Genomic DNA, 18,506 nt, shown 5'->3' with positions numbered 1-18,506 from the left:
GTAGCCAATCGAACGAGCCTTAAACTTGATATAGCAGTTCTCTAGGTTAATAATAAAAATAATAAATCATACAAATGTATGTTCTGGTCCTTTCTCAGCTTAATAAAATTACTTTTATTCTTTTGACATAGCTTCATTATTATCAATATTATTATTTGTAGGATTAATAGTAATAGTATTTAAAAAATATTAAGTATTACATTACTTTTTAAAACTCTAGCTAGTGAAATAAAACTATAAAGTACATGTATCTAGTACATTTACTTAGCTAGACTAGCATGGAAAAAAAGATGCAAATTAGAGTGACAAATACTGGATATTTAGGGCCAAAAAAAAAAAAAAAAAGTTTTTATGTGATACAGTGGTCCGGTTCCCTTTCCTCCATCATACTGTGTACAAAGATAAATGTGTTGACAACAGCAGGCAACACTTTCTAGCATTTAATGTGTCTCCATTAAAAATAAATCAGCCTCGTGCTGTTTTATTTTCCACTCAAATCATATTAAAGTCAAGAGTATGTTAATTTAAGTATGTTCACTAAATATTTTATCCCATGTCCCTAAAACAAATGAAACGCTAAAACACTAAAGGTGCGTCCCATCCCATGATTATCACATAAAGACATGTCAGTTTGGTAGGTTTGTTTTCCTTTACTCCACACAGTAAAGTGAGGAAAACACTGTAAGCAAAGACAAAAAGTAACATATGAATCATTTCATCCTCTCTAAACCCAGGTGATGTGTTCTAGCATTAAGAGCGCAACTTTATCAAAAGCTGTTCCCCTGTGCTGCACATAAATCATTTAAATGGAATCTTTTGTGCATGGAGACGAACGCTTGAGGAGGATTTCTTTTGACTCGGAGAGCACCAGTGTTTTCCCGGAGGAGGAGGAATGGATCACCCCACTGAAGAAAAAAAAACAAACAAGCCCTCTATAGTGCTTGTAAACATTTTATTTGTATTGATTTTAATGGAATTCCAGCATTTCACAAGTGCCATTTCAGAGACCTTACTGCCCCTCGGAGTGAAAAAATAATGTGACGGGGAAACACTGCAATGTGCTGCATGTCAGTGCCCTGAGCAGAATTCATTGAGAAGCTGCTGCAGAACACCATGCTGTGCCTGTAGATGAATAATCTTATCAGGAATTATTACTATTCTGGTAGACTTTGGGGGCCTCACTGCTCAATTTGGAAAATTGCTCCAGTGCAGATACCCAATATTAGATAACCCTCTGCCCCAGGGATAATTACTTTCCTGTGCATTATATAATTCTTTTTGGACTCTTATTCATAGATCTACTCATTAGGATGATTTAGTTCTCTCCCCGCAACACATTATTCATTTGAAAGGAAAAGGCTATTCATAGCATGTTCAGGGGTTCTTGAAACCCATCCAAACATCCCGCAATGCTGTGGCTTCTCCAGCCCTCGTCTATCAGAGTCTGCTGTTTGTCTCTCACATTTCACTTTTTATTTATATGTGGAGTTCATACTCTATTTATACTATTCCAACTTGTGTTTCTCATCTTTTCCCACTCAGGAATCACTGTACTTTCCCTCCACATCTATAAAAGTTTCTTTTTATCCAGTCAGGTCCCACATGGGAACAATGTGCCTGCAATGATGCAGGGACCTAATTTTAGGGGGGTTTTTTTTGGGTACACCATTTGTCTTCTCAATAGCGCATATCGTTTCCACAAGCAAAAGGATTTTTCTTAACTTTGATGTAGCCATGACCAACAACTAAATTTAAGCAATATAATTGCCAAGAGATTTAAGGTGTAGATTGACAGAGATCAAGATTATTCAGATTGTGGAAAAACAAAAGCGTTTCAACTTTAGAAACCAGAAGCGTATTCATGGAGGAGCCCATCATTCACTGTAAGATGCTGACTGAGAAACTTTGCCTCTCACTGGGGTTTAAATGTGAAATAAATGTAGATAATCCACAGCACAGCTGGTCCCAAGCCTTAAAAAAAAAAAAACCAGAAAGAAAAGAAAAACTATAACACTGACTACTTCTTAGTTACATCCTAGCCCTTTGGGATCAACCGGGCGAAGAAAAAAAAAAAAAAAAAAATCAATAAGAGATACCAGTATTCACCTTCTCAGTGTCATTCATCAAAACTGTCAGTGCTGTGCATTAAATCATAACTGCTGTCTCTCATAATATCAACACGCAAGAGTTGATTTCCTTGTTTGTCCAAAAAAAAAAAAAAAAAAAAAAAAAAAAAGACCAATTCTGCCTCTGACCCGATCATCAGACCATGAAGTGCAGTGAAAAGTGGCTAAAAATAAAATAACCACTATCAACTAAATTAGGTGGAAAGTTGTAATTTTGGCCTATTCCCCCAGTGAGGATGTAAATGGATGCATGGATGGAGACATGAAGGAGCAACAGCAGACAACGTGAATGCTGATGTCAGCCGCGGATACCTCGAATCATAAAAATCGAGGCCGTTCTTCGTGCAAACTGTGCTGTCACCCAGCACATGTAATGCCCTCCCGCTTTAGATTTGCAGAATAGAAGGCAAACTGGCCAAGGCTGAACTGAATCGTAATCCTTTTCTTTTTTTAAAAAAAAAACACAAGAGTGCATCCAGATGGCCCATGGTTCAGCTCAGCCACAGGAGGTCTCCAATACACACCGAAACACGATGTTCCTCTGCGAGACCCAGAACGATTTGCAGCATGTTGTCGGTGTGATCAGACAGATGCCAGAAAGAGAGAAAAATACTGAAGACACAGCACACTGTGGGTTGCCGTTTTCTTTTAATTCATTTGATCCGTCAAAGGATTTTTACAAAGTCTGCTATGTAAATGCTATTTATTCCCCCCCCCAAAAAAACAATAATACCATTCATGAATACAGCTGCACGTTGTTGACATATCCGGACTCCAGGGAGATTATTATGTGCAGAGTAGCACCCAGAAAAGTCAATGAACAGGCAATATTTCATATCATAATAGTTCTGTTATAAATAGAAATAAATCCATGCAATATTCATCTCTAGCCGTCGTATTTCTTTTCAGATTTTGGCACCATCCTTGAGATGAGGTCAGCGAGAGTGTCCTGAGGTCAGCTCAGGTTTTCAGATAGGAAATAAAGTCGATAATTATCCTGAAGACAATTGAGTCTGCGTTTGTTACGGTCCAGTATCAGAGACCGATTCCTAATGCAATGGCTATTCAAGTACCAAAAAGGAAGTCCCCACTCACCCTCCCCTTCGATGATAGAAACCTTGATGCAAAAAGCCTGAACCTCCAAATAAAAGAAAGAAAAGAAGAAAAAAGGGACCCCATTATGTAAACGACCCTCAGCGCTGTTTTTAAAAAATACTCACGATAGTATCAATAATTGCATGATTTATAAACGTTCTTTTTCTCTACGTATCATACAGGCTTAGGAGCACTGCACGTCATGTAGCTGTCAGTGCTGTGCAACAGATATTCGTTAATACTACTGATAACAATATTAATAACGATCAGAACAAGTCATCATAAAAATCAGCAAATGCTATTCAACTACCATGTAAAGGAAATGTTTCGACAGTGTGCTTTTTTTCTTCCAAAAGAGAAAAAACCCAGAACAGAAAAAGAAAAGGCTCCGGGAAGCACAGTGTGAAGATCACACCGCTCCCACAGAAGTTGGCACCGTAACATACTGTACACTCGAAGAGACTGACGGTCCCTCGGAAACAGAGGAGGCTGTCAAAAAGGAGCAGAGAAACATGCAGGCCTCCAGTTTGGTATTAATGTCAAAGGCCTCGCCATTCACTCTAGGACAGGCAAAAAGGAAGAAGAAAAGAAGGAAAAGAATCAGGCTCAGGAAACATGCCCAGAAATTAAGAGAGACTGCTGAAGGGAACAAGATGTCCTGCAAAAAAATAAAATAATAATGATATTTTATATCTATTCCTGCAGAGAGCTGCAGGATTAACTGATGCTTTTTCAGATTCGAAAGAAAAGAGCAAATCAAACCGAGAAGCAAAGTTAGAATGCATTAGAGTGGGCAGAAGGTGGCAGATTCATAAATAATTCTTGACTTAAGGGCTTGTTTGCACAGTGATAACCCCGAAGAACTCATCTGGCTGTTGAAACATTAGCTCTGCACCTTTCAAAAAAACAGTCCACTCATTTTTTTGCAGCAGAACGCGACGTGCGGCCGCCTCATTCTTACTGAGAGTGCAGCGGAAATTATTCACTGTGAGATACGGTTTCCGTTTCTGGGCTTTAATCTGAATCAGATTGTGCTAAAGCGAGTGGGTTAATTGTCGATGCTGAAACTGAAACCACTGCTGAGGGAAGTCGTCGAATTTTTAGTGGTGCTTTAAGTGTTGCTACTAATAGTTACATCTGTGCATTGAGAGCCATTTAAAAAAAAACGAAAAAAAAAAAAACACTAACACAAGTCATGATTGAGTTTATACAAAGACCTACACATTTTTATTCAGAAAGAAAAAGGGGAAATAAATGTTTTTTAAAAAAAGTCAAACACTGGGCAAAGTTGTTTCCTGAGGCAAGTTCAAATCTAGCACAGAAAAAGAAAAAACCAAAACATCTCTCATCTCTTTGAGCACTAAGCAAGGCTGTTTCTCTAATAACAAAGCAATAACAAACCTATTTAACAAGACATTATACGCCCACTGGGTTGCCAGTTTGGTAGCTGACTCCCCCAAAACCTTCAGCCACCAGGGGCAGAGCTGACCAACAACAGAGTGTCCCCGCCTTGGCAAAACTCAGCTCAATGCCTATGGCCAGTAGCTTCAGGTGTGGTGAAGACAGAGAAGCCAGGCAACGCCATGCCTGCACAGCTCTACCAGCAGCTCATCAGAGGATGGTGCAGAAGAACTTCTTCTCCCGGAAGGGGTTCTCGGAGGCGGGCACGGGCACGATGAGGGGGTCCTCGCGTATGTGCGCCTCGCAGTATGCCATCAGGTCTGCGGCGGCTTTGGATACCTGAAATATTCAGAAGAAATTTTTTGATCAGACATTTCAGATTTATTCTTTAAACTGTGTGATGATGTTTCAAGGCCGTTTTTTGGGGGTGCTACCAGAAACACGCAGTCCTGCATTTCAGATTTTCAATCAATGTTCATGTTGTTAAAGTTGCTTCCAGTGTTCTCTTACTAAAGTTCAGTAGTCATGGCTTCAAAGTTCAAACTCATCCTGGGGCCATAGCTGCATCTCATTTCTGATCTCTGCACTTTAGCTGCAAAGCAGCATAAAGGACCCCCAGAAAATAGCGAATAACATCGTATTACACAATTTATACCAGATGATTAGTTTTTCCCCAGAATCAATTAAATGCTGGCTTTCTTTGTATCTTTGTTAAGAGATAAGACAAAGATCAGTTGTGAGAAGCTTCCCTAGTTGGTGCTTAAAAGCTAAAGAGGTTGAAACGGTCACTGCAGCTCATGAAATTCATGCAGTCACATGAAATCCAGTGTGAAGGAGCTCAGTGTTCAGAAGTTGCAGGGTAACCCTTCTCTGGGCATGAAGTGAAAAAACAGTCCTGTTATGAAATATCTTGGAAATTATGTTTTTATTCATTTTTAATGGGAAACACTGGTTTGCTCTTCAGACCCCACTGCGTTAGTGTCTTCTGTCAGACTCCTCTTTCTCATCCCCCACACAGAAACATGTTCCCTTACATAGGAAAATAAAGTTGTGGCAGTATGCAGATAGCACGTTTCATGTTGCCAACAGTAATGCTTCGCACAAACTTTTTTTGCGCAGGGTAAAAACATTTTAGTGCAAATATTAGTGGACGAGGCCCAAACGTCTTTTCTTGAGAGCAAGGTGAATAAGCTCACACATCTCTGCAGCTCACCATTTATTCATTCTCAGAGCAGATGTTTCTGAAGTTAAACTCACACCAGATGAGACCTGGGCAAATTGCTGTAAGGCTCTTTCAACTTGCATATTGCCGATGTTCCCGATTTGTCAGCGCCTGTAGCGACTGCACCGATGACCGTTACCCGACCCTCAGGAACCAGGGCGAGAAAGCTCGTCGAGGTAACTCACGGGTCTTAAGGTGGGACTTCAACAAGCATAGCACGAAGCATGTGACATCTTCCAAGGCAAATGAAAAGAAAAAGAAAAAGTCGAACGGTGACCATAAATTTTATAGTACAGTCAGACTGTATGTGAATGCAGGTTTTCAACTGGGAATTGAGTGGGAGGTTACGGGAGGGGAGGCAGCAAATGGAGAGCAGAGGAGCAGCTGCATCAGAGGGCTGGCGAGGGCTCAGGGATCTATGTGGAGGACAGAGCCATCTGATCTCCTGCCTGCCACTTCACCTCACCCACTGCTGCTCTCACAAGAGAATAGCACAGCTTTGGTCCTCAGCATGGATTGTTACATTACCGTTTCGACCATCTTGCAGCCTGAAATGGAGCCGTTTCAACTCAAAATCCCACAAAAAGAGAAGAAATGGCAGAAAACCAGGATGTGTTATTCAGTTTCTTAATTTCAACATCCCTACCAAGCACTTAGCCACAAGGACACCCATATCTATTTAAAAAAAAAAAAAAAATCTATTAAACATGTTCTCTTCCCTCTCTCCCCACAAACAGCCTTTACTGCCTGCTTTGCTTTCACATCAGGCAACCACAACAATTTGACAATACGCTCACAGGTCACACAGTCTGGCAAACACTGAGGTACATCATGCTGTGCCAGTAAATCGGAAAACAAGAATAAAAGTCTGTAGCCATCTCAACAACTCAGTTTTGAGCCAAACGCTAATGTCAGCGAGCCGACTTTAAGAAGCTTTATCGTGTTTACAGTATCAACCATATTTACCATATTAGCATTATGCTGTTTGCTAAATGCCACAAAAACAAACAGTCCAGGCGATATTATCCATTAAATGAAATATTGGCCACATTAAAAAATGTGACATTATTAAAAGGTCAGGGATCACCAGTGTCCCCACAGACCATCCTGAAAGGAGCAGTGAAGCCTTTGATTTTGTTCCACATGGTTGGACTGCTGAGAGGAATGGCAGACTCTCTAATCGTAATTCATTCTCACTGGAAAGTTAGCTTTTGCCCAAATTTTTAAAACCCAAGAACAGTTTAGATATACTCATGGCCACTTTATTAGGTACATCTGCTCATTAATGCAAAAATAATTTCTAATCAGCCAAATGCATGATGGTAGCTCGGTGTAGCTTGACACGTCATCATGCTCAAACTGAGCAGAGTGAGGGAGAAAGGCGATTTAAAGGATTTTCAAGGTTGAGCATTTCAGAAACTGGTGATTTACTGAGATGGTCACCATTTGGGGTTTACAGAGAATGGTCTAAAGGACAAAATACTGAGTGAGCAGCAGTTCTGTGAGTGAAAATGCCTTGTTGATGTCAGAGGGGAATAACCAAACTTGATTTGAGATTATAGGAAGGCAACACGAAGTCAAATCACCACTTGTTGCAACCAAGCTGTGCAGAAGAGCATCTCTGAATGCACAACCCGTCACAACTTGGAGCAGATGGGCTACAGCAGCGGAAGACCACACCGAGGACAACAGAAGACTGGATGATGTTTGGTCTCATGAGTCGATTTTTGCTGCAACACTCACATGGAAGGGCAGCATATGGTTTAAACACGAGAGCATAGACAAATCCTACCTCGTATCAATGCTTCAGGGGTGCTGGCAGTGTAATGGTGCAGGGAATATTTTCTTGGCACACTTAGTACCAACTGTGTATCATTTTAAGACCCCATCATATCGTATTTTTACTGAATGTCCATCCTTTTATGACCACGGTGCACAGATCTCTTGATGACCGCTTACAGTACGGTGTTGTTGCACGTCAAGGTGCTCAAATCTGTCTCAGACTGATTTCTTAAACATGACGGTGACTTCACTGTACTCAAATGGCCTCCAGTGTCACCAAACCCGTTTTTGCATGCAACTGAACAGGAGATTGTTAGCAACTGTACTGCATTCATGTCAGCATCGACCAAAACATGAGGAATGTTTAAAGCACCTTCTTGATGCCATTAAAAAGGCAAAACTGTGCTCTAACCCAGTACAAGCAAAGTGTAACTATAGAAGATGGACAGCGAGTGCATCTCTCATTTTGAACTACTTTTAAAAACGACCCCATGAAAGTACGACATCCTGTTCAAACTACAAATGCACAGCGGAGTCATTTCCCCCCACTGCTGCTTTCATTTCCATCGAGCACCTCTTTCAGCAAAATCCAACCCAAAGTTAAGTTTAGTTATAAGCTGTGCAATGCATGAAACTTAAAAAGGAAAGCCAAGCATACTGACACAGCAGTGTTACCACGCATGGCTACCTCTCTGCATCATTCTGTCAGCTTTCTGCTCCAGCCACGGTACTGTCGCCACCTTCTTCCAGCTAATGCGTTTCTATTATTTATGTCTGCACCTACATCATGGATCCCCTTTTGCAGTTCCTCTGTTGCTGATAAAAGCTGTTAAGTCACCTAATACTCAATACACCACACGGTGATATTTCAGAACAGAGGTGTCTGTGCTGAAACTAAAAAAAAAAAAAAAAGACTCAACGCCACACTTTAGTTGGCAGAATTGTAACACTGCATTCATGAGAGGATCAATCGTCATCAGTGACTGTACGCTTACAGACCCACCAGTGATCTGAATATTTGGAATAATGTGACTAATGCGTTGATTAACAGAGAACTTTAATTAGCTGAAATAAAAATTAGTCGCTCAGACACAATGTACCCCAAATGGCTACCTAAAAAAAAAGACCAAACTCAGGCACTAATTAGAGAATCCAAGCTCGCATGAAGTGTGAACACTAACAAAGCAAACTGTTTAATTATTTTCATAATCAAAGTAAATGCAGTCATTATATTATTATGCAACTGCAGCCAAATGCTCCTGCTCTGAACAGGAGGCTCACAGGACAGAGAGTGGTACTGCTCAGTGTGTGTCGTCAGGCCCAGACTGATTGTAATTACACCGCAGCCCCATGATGGAAGGAGAGTCCTCCTAATTAGCACAGATCACATTCCTTTGGCTGATTGAGCAATTAATGAGAGTGTGGTGATCCCTCAATCAGCAGCACAGAGACCGCTCTTGTCACACTCTCCCTCGTCAGATCCCTTAATTAAATTTAAGGGATCGCCAGGCGTGGCCAAGTCTCCTTTTCCCTCTGCTTTTATATCCATGCACATTCGAGTTCTTTTATGAAGTATTATTTGGATCGCCACATCTGATGCACTATGCGGTTATTAAATACTAGCAGCTGTCTCGCTTTCGTTGAGCAACCGCCGAGAAAATGATACAGATGTGAATCATGCTGCAACTGAAGCTGCTGTTTTGCAGAGCAACAAGATCCCCCCCCCCCCCCCCCCCTTAATTTGGAAATTTAAACAAAGCTTAAAATATGTTGCCTGAAAATGTCTGAACACCATTACAGCTAAGCTAACGCTTCATATAAAAAGAGGAAAAAAGCAGATGATCCTCAATACTTAACATCAGTGTAACAGCACCTGCAAGAAAACCAAAGTTAGGAGGATTTGGCTAAAGAATAGAGTTGTTATTAAAGCAGTTTTTTCTATAAAATCCTAAATTGACAGTAAAACTTTAATTCTCATCTTAAGACAAGAGACTCATTATATATTGCAATAAACCATTTATAACTCCATGCTGCTGAAATGCGTGTAGAGACGTGGGTCACAAGACAATAATTTATGAATCAAACAATATTTTTTCAGCTGCCTTGCTGTCGTTCTGGCACCATCCTGTGAATCCACTCGAGAACTGGCTGCAGGCCTGAACATAATGTGCAAAAAAAACAAGGAAACTGTCCATTTTTCTGATGCTGGGTTTTCTTTCTGCATAGACAGTCTGATAAGACTGCCATCCAAAACCTGAAAGTTCTTCTACGCGGTTGCATACGGGGGAGGAAACCTCGCGTTTTGATTCGGGAACACTGATGCTCTACGTCAGAATGGCTACTTACAGTCATGTGAGGGGACACACCGACCTACACTCATGATTCAGTAGCTTTAAAACCACCTTTGGCAGCAACAAATTGGACTATCAATCTCTCACATCTTGTGAAGAAATTTTGGACCACTCTTTCTAAATTTGTAGAGTTTGAACAAATTTAGAATGGTTTTAGAGCCTAAATCTCCCAAAAAACATTGATTTCTTGGCATTATCCTATAGATGCTGGAGAATTTGGATTTTTATTTTCCCATCCACTGCAGTGAGTTTCCCCATCTCAGGTTGGCAGATCACATGCCGTTTTGTCCTTCCTCATTTCCTTCTAGTCTTAGTTTTTCAATCATCTCTGCTTCACTCTAAGGTAAAGACGTCTCCTTACATAGAGTACTTACTAGTCAGTGCGCCATTATTCTTACAAGTTTGCAAACTTAAGTTGTGCTGCATGATCTTCTGACAACTCTTCCAAAGAAGTCAGACTTGTTCAGTCATTTTCTAAATGTACTCATGAACTTTAACATGCTAACCGATGCCTGCAGAGAGGAAGCTCTTGGCTGTCAGAGCACTGCACCGTCTGACCTTTGGGGTGAAACTGCTGGGACGTCTGCTCCCGGGACAGATTGCGTTAACACACCTGAATGCTCCAGACACGCAAACTGCCAAAACGGCTGCGTTCATAGAGGTGCTCACACCTGCTGATGATCAGTTAATGAAGTGCATTTGATTGTCAGCATCCTGGCTGAGCGGCTCGGTGCCTGTGGAAGCAGTGCGAGGATACTGCATGGAGTCCTGTTAAAAACACTTTTCACAGACTCCACAATGATCTCACAAAAAGTAGCCAAAGTGCATCAGATTTATTAATATAATAAAGATATTGCTATTAACAGGCTTCAAAACCAGAGGAAGAATTGCTCTTTAATAATGGGTTTGAACTCAATCTGCTGGTTTGTGTTGAAAAATTAAAAAAAATTCAACATTTTCAGCAATTTTCCAATGAAAATTTGGCATTTTAGAGTTTGTATTGTCTACAAAAATGCTGCAGTCCCATTGCACACATGCTGTGTTAAAAACCAAGTAATGGTTTTGCTGTTCGGTACACTTAATATCTTTAAAACGCATGAGGTCTTATTTTGATGAGCTACCTGAAAGAAGCCCAAATTGATACCTAATCTTCTTAAAACTGATTGCAGTTTCGGGCGGATCACTTTACTTTTTAAGACTATGAGGTTTGCTTGTAAGCAGCCTTTGTGCTGTGCCGAGTAGGAATGAAGGTGTTTGGCCGGCTTCCATGCTTAGCTATATTGCTGAGTGAACAGCCTCTGATCTGCAGGGCAATCATTCCCCAAACACATGAGGAGCCTACTGAATGAGATGACATTAAGTTGCATAAGAAGTCATTCATAAAAGAAAGTGTTCAGAATTGCCCCAACATGCCAGATACATGAACAGAAAACAGGAAGTAAACATACCGAGAAAATGATGCCTGGAATGGACGGAAGCACCAAACTGATGTCTAATTGCAGCAACAGCCTCGAGGTGATCGACCACAAAGAGTGCACAGGGAGCAAAAGTCAATATTTAACCAGGTGTTGTTTAATGAGGAAACAATACTGTTTCACAATAATGTGTGTGGTGGAGAAGTAATCCTGCAGCCACACTGACCTAAATTGGTGGAAAGTTACTGTCAGAGCTGGTTAGCAGCCACCATAGCCCACCTTTCCTACGGGTTCATCCCTCACATTTAACACGCTGGTCTGCTTGGAATTCCAAGCTGTGCACAGCAGAGGCGATGATAAGGTGAACCGAGACTTCGTGCAATGCCTGTCAGAAGACATCGGACTAAAGTTATTTAAAAAAAAAAAAAAAAAAAAAAAAAAAAAAGGACCCACGTGCATTTTATTGGCATGTCACAGTCTGCTGTGGAAGTCAGTGGTGGGAAATGCAACGGTTGTAGTTTGAGGGTTTATGTGACAGGGAACTAGGCCAAATCTGATAATGTTGACTCAAGCGATATCACTAAGGCTCAGAAAAATGTGAGGATGCAGATTGGGGGAGTTAAAAAGAAGTGATCCCACTTAGCGGATCAGACAGCAGTGGTCGGAGACTACAGCACAACCAGAATTATTGTGCAATGAACTTGCAGTCTCTTTGCCTTTGAAATGGCCGCTTCAAAGATTGAGACCTGATTTTGAGAACTCATGTGATCAACTTTGGTCCTCAATTTGGCATTGAAACACCAATAAGGCAGAGTCCATCTGCCATCAGTTTACAGCTTAATGTAATCATGCTGGCTATTTAATCTAATTTAAATAGTACCATATCACAGCTGTCACTTCAAGGTGCTTTTAAGTAGATCCCCTAAAATAATACAGAAATCCCAACAGTCAGAGGAGCCCTAATGAGCAAGTTCTTGGCGACAGTGAGAAGGAAAAACTCTCTTTTAACAGGAAGAAACCTCGAGCAGAACCAGGCTCAGAGAGGTGCAGCCATCTGCTGTGACCGGCTGGGGGTGAAATTACAATAAGTTTGAAATTCTTCCACATAGTGTGACATGGTTGCTGCAGGAATGCAATTTAACTACAAAATGACAAAGTGGCTTGGCAACTTTGCTTTTCATGTGAGAGAAACAAGAATAGAACCAGTTGAGTCGAGTCTCCTGCTGCAAGAAGTCATCACAGATGAGTTGAGCCCATCAGCGTAAATCTCAGAGTGATTAAGATGTGCTGGAAATCTGTCCGCGCTTTTAAATTAGAGGGCAGTTACTTGTAGAACGTCGCTAATTTGAGTGATTGCAGTCAGAGCCATAAATCAAGAACTCAAACCTCACTAACAAACACCAAACATCATCAAACGTCAATTACTTGCCAACTAGCTAGCGCTGACGAACGTTCCCTCCCTTCTAATTGCTATAAATTGGTTGTTGATCCCTTCCACTACATAACCAAGATGGTGTTTAAAATGCATTTAACAGGTTAAAATAAAGAGGTAGTTTAGGGTCATTTATTTTTCCCCTCCCCACATATGCAACTGACACACGCAATCCACAACCATGTCCATGAAGGTCAGAGTAGGGCTGCTCAATTAATCGAATTTTAATCACGATTACGATCTGGGCTTTCAACGATCATTAAAAATGACTGAGCCGATTATTAGCCCCTCCCTCATTTATCCGCGACACCTTAAAGGCCGGTCCGTGAAAATATTGTCGGGCATAAACCGGTCTGTGGCGCAAAAAAAGGGTGGAGACCAGCTAAGCAGAAGTTATTTGGAGAGGAGAGTGACTGCCGTTGGTTGAAAAGAGAGGTTAAAAAAAAAAAAAAAACTTCAGTGGTGTTGCACACTATTTTCTATTATTTTTTAAAGTCATTATTCAATACATTGTTATTGTTAACCCTTTAAAGCCGGTCAGAGCTGCACGCTCAGTTTTGTGTAACTATTTTTAAATCCCTGAAGAACCCTGAGCCCTGTAAGCTAGCACAATAATTTTTTTTTGCATATGAAACCAGAGGAGTTGTACTTACATCTGATGCCATCAGCTTGTCCTCGGTCACGGTTTCCTTCCACATAAAGCTTTGCAAAAATTGCATAAAAAGCGCTTGCAGGAACAAAAACATAATATTCCAGAAACAGGCTTTGCCGATCCGATCAGCTGTTCCTAACACTTCCCACAGTGAAACAGACGTCAGCGCGAACTATCGCGCATGTCCGCCATTTCCTGCCCAAAACCAGAAGTGACGTCATTTTCGCGGAAAATGTAGTTTTTTACTTGTAGGCCTTAAAAGCCTATACTGGTGTTTTATAAGTCATGTTTGACTTTTCTGAATAGTTGCTGGGATGCTTAGAACTCGAATTGCACTGCTGGAAATAGTTTATTTTGATGCACCTGCTGTTTTCTTTGCAAATTTGCATCATAGGATTGTTTTTTCGTTTTTCCTGCAGTATATAAAAATTGGTGTATCTCCAAAATAAAACTATAAAGACACTCAAAATAAATTTCGTGTGGTGGGAAACTATTTTTTGCAACTTTTTTGTATTTAAAGTTTTGAGGGATAAACCTCTTAAATTTCTCCAAGTAGAAATATATGTAAAAAACAAAACAAAAATGATTTAATTTTTTTGTAGTTTATTGCACTTTTTTGCAATTAATGTAGTTACTATGGACTTAACGCATACATATTATTAAAATATGGGCTATAATAGTTGTATAGCAACTTGAAATGCTCCCACAAATGGCACTACAACATGTAAAAAAAAATAATATAAGCTCTGGCAGACTTGGTTCTATAGTAGGTCGTAAGGGTTAAATAAATATCGTCAAATAATCAACATCTCAATTTCAGTGAAAATAATCGTGATTATCATTTTTGCCATAATCGAGCAGCCCTACGTCAGAGGTACTCCTTCAGAACATCAAGAGGCCCTGCTGATGTCATAGTGACCACAGTTACCTTTTATATACACAATCTATAGAAGTGCCCAACATTCCTCATTCAACTTTACACAATCCAGGGACTCAAAATAACAAATATGCAAGTTTGTAATTACACTGAACTGTCACCGAGTCGAGTTGCAAGGTGGGAAAAAGTGCGCCAAGCATCCATCACGAGTCTGGCAAAAATGCCAGCACTGCAATACTCAAAACTGTGGCACGCTTCTCTAAAGAAAAGAAATCCAAGAAAGACGAGGGAAGATAATAGCAGTGATTTACTCCAACTGGACCAGGCCATCTAATAAATGGGTTAAAGCTTTTATAATGGACTGAGACAAAGAGTGCACAGTAATAGCGGACCCAGGATTCAACACATGGATGTTATCTTGAATGTTTTATGAGTGCAGAGTTATTACACTGTGCTTCTAAATCAAGAAAACATAATAGGCTGGAGTAACAGAAAAGTGGACCATGTCACAGGGATGAAGGTTTAAACAGGACTAGTGATACATTGTTTCCATGCCTATGTACAGCGTGTGTCTTGGTCTCTAAATATACCTAAACCTGCCTAAAGAAATTTGTGGAAATACAGTCACACTGGCACCGCCTCCTCATGATGTGTCCCATTCTTCAACCAGCATTTGTCATAAGTCAGTGTAATTGAACAGCACGCTCAAGTTGATCAAACAAGTATTCAGTGGGGTTGATGTCATTACTGCCGGCATGCCACACCATCCACTCCACTCCCAAATTCTGGATGGAGTCTCTGATTTGCAGGGGCAAGCACAAGCAGGATCTGGACTCATGGTTGAACATGGTGTTCCTCCACATGTTCAGGTTCCAGTGCACGTATTGGTGACACCAGTGCAAACATGCCTGATGGTGAAGGGCTCGGGACAGGCCGCCACAAAACCGGAGATTGCATGGAGCCTGTTCTAGATCATCTGGGTAGAGAGCCGTTGTCATCCTGCAAATCTGTAGAAGACTGCTAACAGTTCTTAAGTGCTGACAAGGGAGGAAAACAGTCTTCTTGGGACGCCAACTTCACCGCCCTTCTCTGACATCCTCCATTATCGGAATCTTCGTCTTCAATTTGGAGATTGTACTAGAGCTCACTCCAAATAATGCTGCATCTTGGTTCTGCAGCTTGACGTTGTCCTACAGCGCAAGCACCAAATCAGTCAAACGTGGCATGTTTGGATTAGACACCAACTGACCGCTGCAGCAGGGTCCATTAGCTTGCCAAGTTGGCAAGTTTTTCATGGGCGGAACAAATGCACTTTCCTTACAAGTGGTACCATTTAAGGAAAAATAAACAAGATTTCCAACTGTATAATATTTATTCCCAAGAGGCTTTTTGTTACAACAAAAAGAAATTGACCAAAGACAAATTTCCTTACTTTTTGTGCCAGGTTTATTTTGATCTACCTCAATACGTCTGACAGCAAGCCAATTCAACCCCACTGTGGAAATGAGGATTCATTTAAAAATTAAATAAATAACGTTCAAACAGCTGGGCACTGTAGTGTTTACCAACGGTGATTCAAACAGGAGTAATTAGTGCATTAATAAAGGATGCAGATTTAGTGCACGAGTGAGTATTTTAAACACGAGGAAAAGCCAATGCAGTGTGGCTAATTGATGCATTTTTCCCAGTTTTTGGACGACGGCACCATCATCTCGGCCATTTCTTCTTTTAAACAGTGTTACTGTGTGCAAATATGAAGCCATGAGAGCCAAGCGTGATAATGTTGCCAATTGTAAGCCAGCAAAGTTAATTTTGTGCTTTATTCAGACAAAAATGAGCAAAAATGAAATGCTTGCTGAGAACTGTCACTCATCGAGACGCGCCTATTGAACTGCTCCAAAATCCCAGCCGATGTTAGAGGCACACAAAGCTTTCAGTTCCATGATAAGTGGAGGTACGGTTTTTGAGTAATTGCATACTTGGTAACAGAAGCGATGTGAAAATATTTGTTCACGTGCGCAGACAATAACAACAATAAAGCTTTGTACCTTTATCCTATCCATGCAGGCCTCCATCTTCAGTTGCTCCACAGCTTTCCTGGCTTGGGAGATGCTGGCCGTGCTGTTGTTGGCGATGCCGTCCTTCATGGTGCTCCTGTGACGCCAAACAGATGCAAAGGGGGGGGGGGGAAGACTCAGTGAACGTGACATTAAATCAGCACCCCCCCTGGCGACAGCTCTACCCTGATGGAGCAGCTACTCTACTACAACCTCACCCCCACCCGTTCCTTTTTACACAGTGAAACTTGGAAGGACCCATTTTGTTTGTCCATTTGTTATCTGAAGAAGCTGCTCTGTGGGCATCAGCTGGACAGCGGTTTGTCATTTTTCAGCCAGCGCTCATGCATGATTGCTTTTCTTCCTTTGTCACGTTATTATTTAGACCAACTGGCGGGGGGGGGGGGGGGTTAGCAAGGAGTGGAGGGCTGGGAGGGATTAAGAGAGAGAGAGAGACACACACACACACACCCCTAGTATTTTGCTCAAGTGCTCTTCAGCAGGAGTTTATGCTGGTACACCTAGAAAAGCAAAGCACCTGCAGCTTCTCCCCAGTTCCTCCCAGGATCTGCAGATCTTTCCACTGCTGGCCTTCCTCCTCTCAACTTTCACCTCAAGAGTACATCAGCTCCAGCTCTGCAGATCAATTCTCGCAATCACTACATCTTACTCCCATTTTAGCCTCCTTGAGCCACCCCCACCCACCCACTCACCACTGAAATGTCCCAGTTTGGCAGCCACGGCAAAGATGTGCCCACAGATGTGTTTTCTAATAATTTGCCTTAAGAAATGAAGCATTTCACTGGAGGTGAGGGGTTGCTGAATCAATCCCCCTTTCTATGATAATATGCATTATTATTATTGCGCATCTATTCTTTGTTAAAAATCACACAAAAAATGTATTTATCTTAAAGCAGACTGTCGAAGAAGACAAATTCTTCTGCCATCCCTCCAGCCTCCACAGCTCTACGGCCAATTTATAGCTTTTAAATCACACCCTCGTAGGAAGCCATCGGGCCTTCTCCGTTTAGGTTTGCTTTGGATGCATCCATCCTGAGGGTTGCTCGGCTGTATTCGCCCCTGTGCAGTTTTATCCAAATGCAACGATGCTGCTAATTGCTGATGCAGATCTGTGAAAACGCGTGCGACTATTTATTTCTAAGAGGAGATTAATCTGTGGACACACAGCGAGCTGCGGCCCTGGTTAGAGCAGAAAACAGCAAACCATGCATCATGTGTGGGGTGGGGGGGAAGGAGCAGCAATGATTTTTGCACTGATGATAAACATTTTGAAATAAATCCCTGCATTGGTCGGATACGCGCTCATTAATGTAGCCTGCAGCCGCCGACCTACCTGAAATGTGCCAGTGGTTTTCCAATTTGGGAGAATTCCGGGTTGACTCCACCCAACACACACAGACACACACACAGACACACACACGCGCGCACACACAAAGATCTGTCAAATATGAAACGATAAGAGGAAATCCCAGCCTCGCTTCGGTCTGGACTGAACCCGAGGAGCCAAAAATCTCGGCGTCTTTAAATGTCGCCTCGGCGGCTCGCTCAGTGCGTATTCCGTGTAGGAAGATGAGCTCCAAGCGGTGAGGTCTTGGTGAGCACCACGGCTGGACTTGGAGAGATGTTACGCAGCAGCAGCAGGGGGGGAAACCTCTGTATGACGATCAGATACAGGCTGTGGGGCGGGGAGCACTCGATCAGTGGACCAGGAGCAGCAGCAGCAGGGAGCCGGGATGAGCTTCAGCTGTCCAGAGTGGCCGTAAACGCACCGACGCTGCCTGTTAGTCAAATTAGGAGCGGCTGATTCTAATTAGCTTGATTGCTGCAAAAGGCAGCGTAGGTCTGCAGGCTTTCCCCGTATCGTTTATTATTTTATTTTCTATCAGCTTTGACATCACCGTGTCCCCCTGATGGCCTCACCCTTAACGACTGCACGCGCTCTCAAGCGTGGCTTGCATCCTGATAACTTTTAACATTTTAATTTGTTTTTCCTGTTCGTGCTTCCGATCTGATTTGTGCAGTACGACACGAGTTTCTGCTTACATTATGTCCCTGAACGCAACCCCTCCCCCAAC

At 41.8% G+C, this 18,506-nt stretch overlaps 1 protein-coding gene across 1 annotated transcript; it reads right to left on the bottom strand.

The window, feature by feature from the left end:
* Positions 1 to 2,761: 2,761 nt before the first annotated feature.
* On the bottom strand, positions 2,762 to 18,392 carry gng4 (G protein subunit gamma 4). The gene is made up of 3 exons (XM_026191139.1): positions 17,765 to 18,392; positions 16,402 to 16,507; positions 2,762 to 4,961 (listed from the first exon to the last, which is right to left on the bottom strand). The coding sequence occupies exons 2-3, from the start codon at positions 16,498 to 16,500 to the stop codon at positions 4,833 to 4,835; spliced, it is 228 nt and encodes a 75-aa protein (XP_026046924.1). The 5' UTR covers positions 16,501 to 16,507; positions 17,765 to 18,392; the 3' UTR covers positions 2,762 to 4,832.
* Positions 18,393 to 18,506: the final 114 nt, after the last annotated feature.

This window comes from Astatotilapia calliptera, chromosome 13, assembly GCF_900246225.1.
Source record: "Astatotilapia calliptera chromosome 13, fAstCal1.2, whole genome shotgun sequence".
In the NCBI taxonomy this organism is placed as follows: Eukaryota; Metazoa; Chordata; class Actinopteri; order Cichliformes; family Cichlidae; genus Astatotilapia; species Astatotilapia calliptera.
Note: the sequence above shows the minus strand (reverse complement) of the source record. Positions and strands in the feature narration are given on the sequence as shown.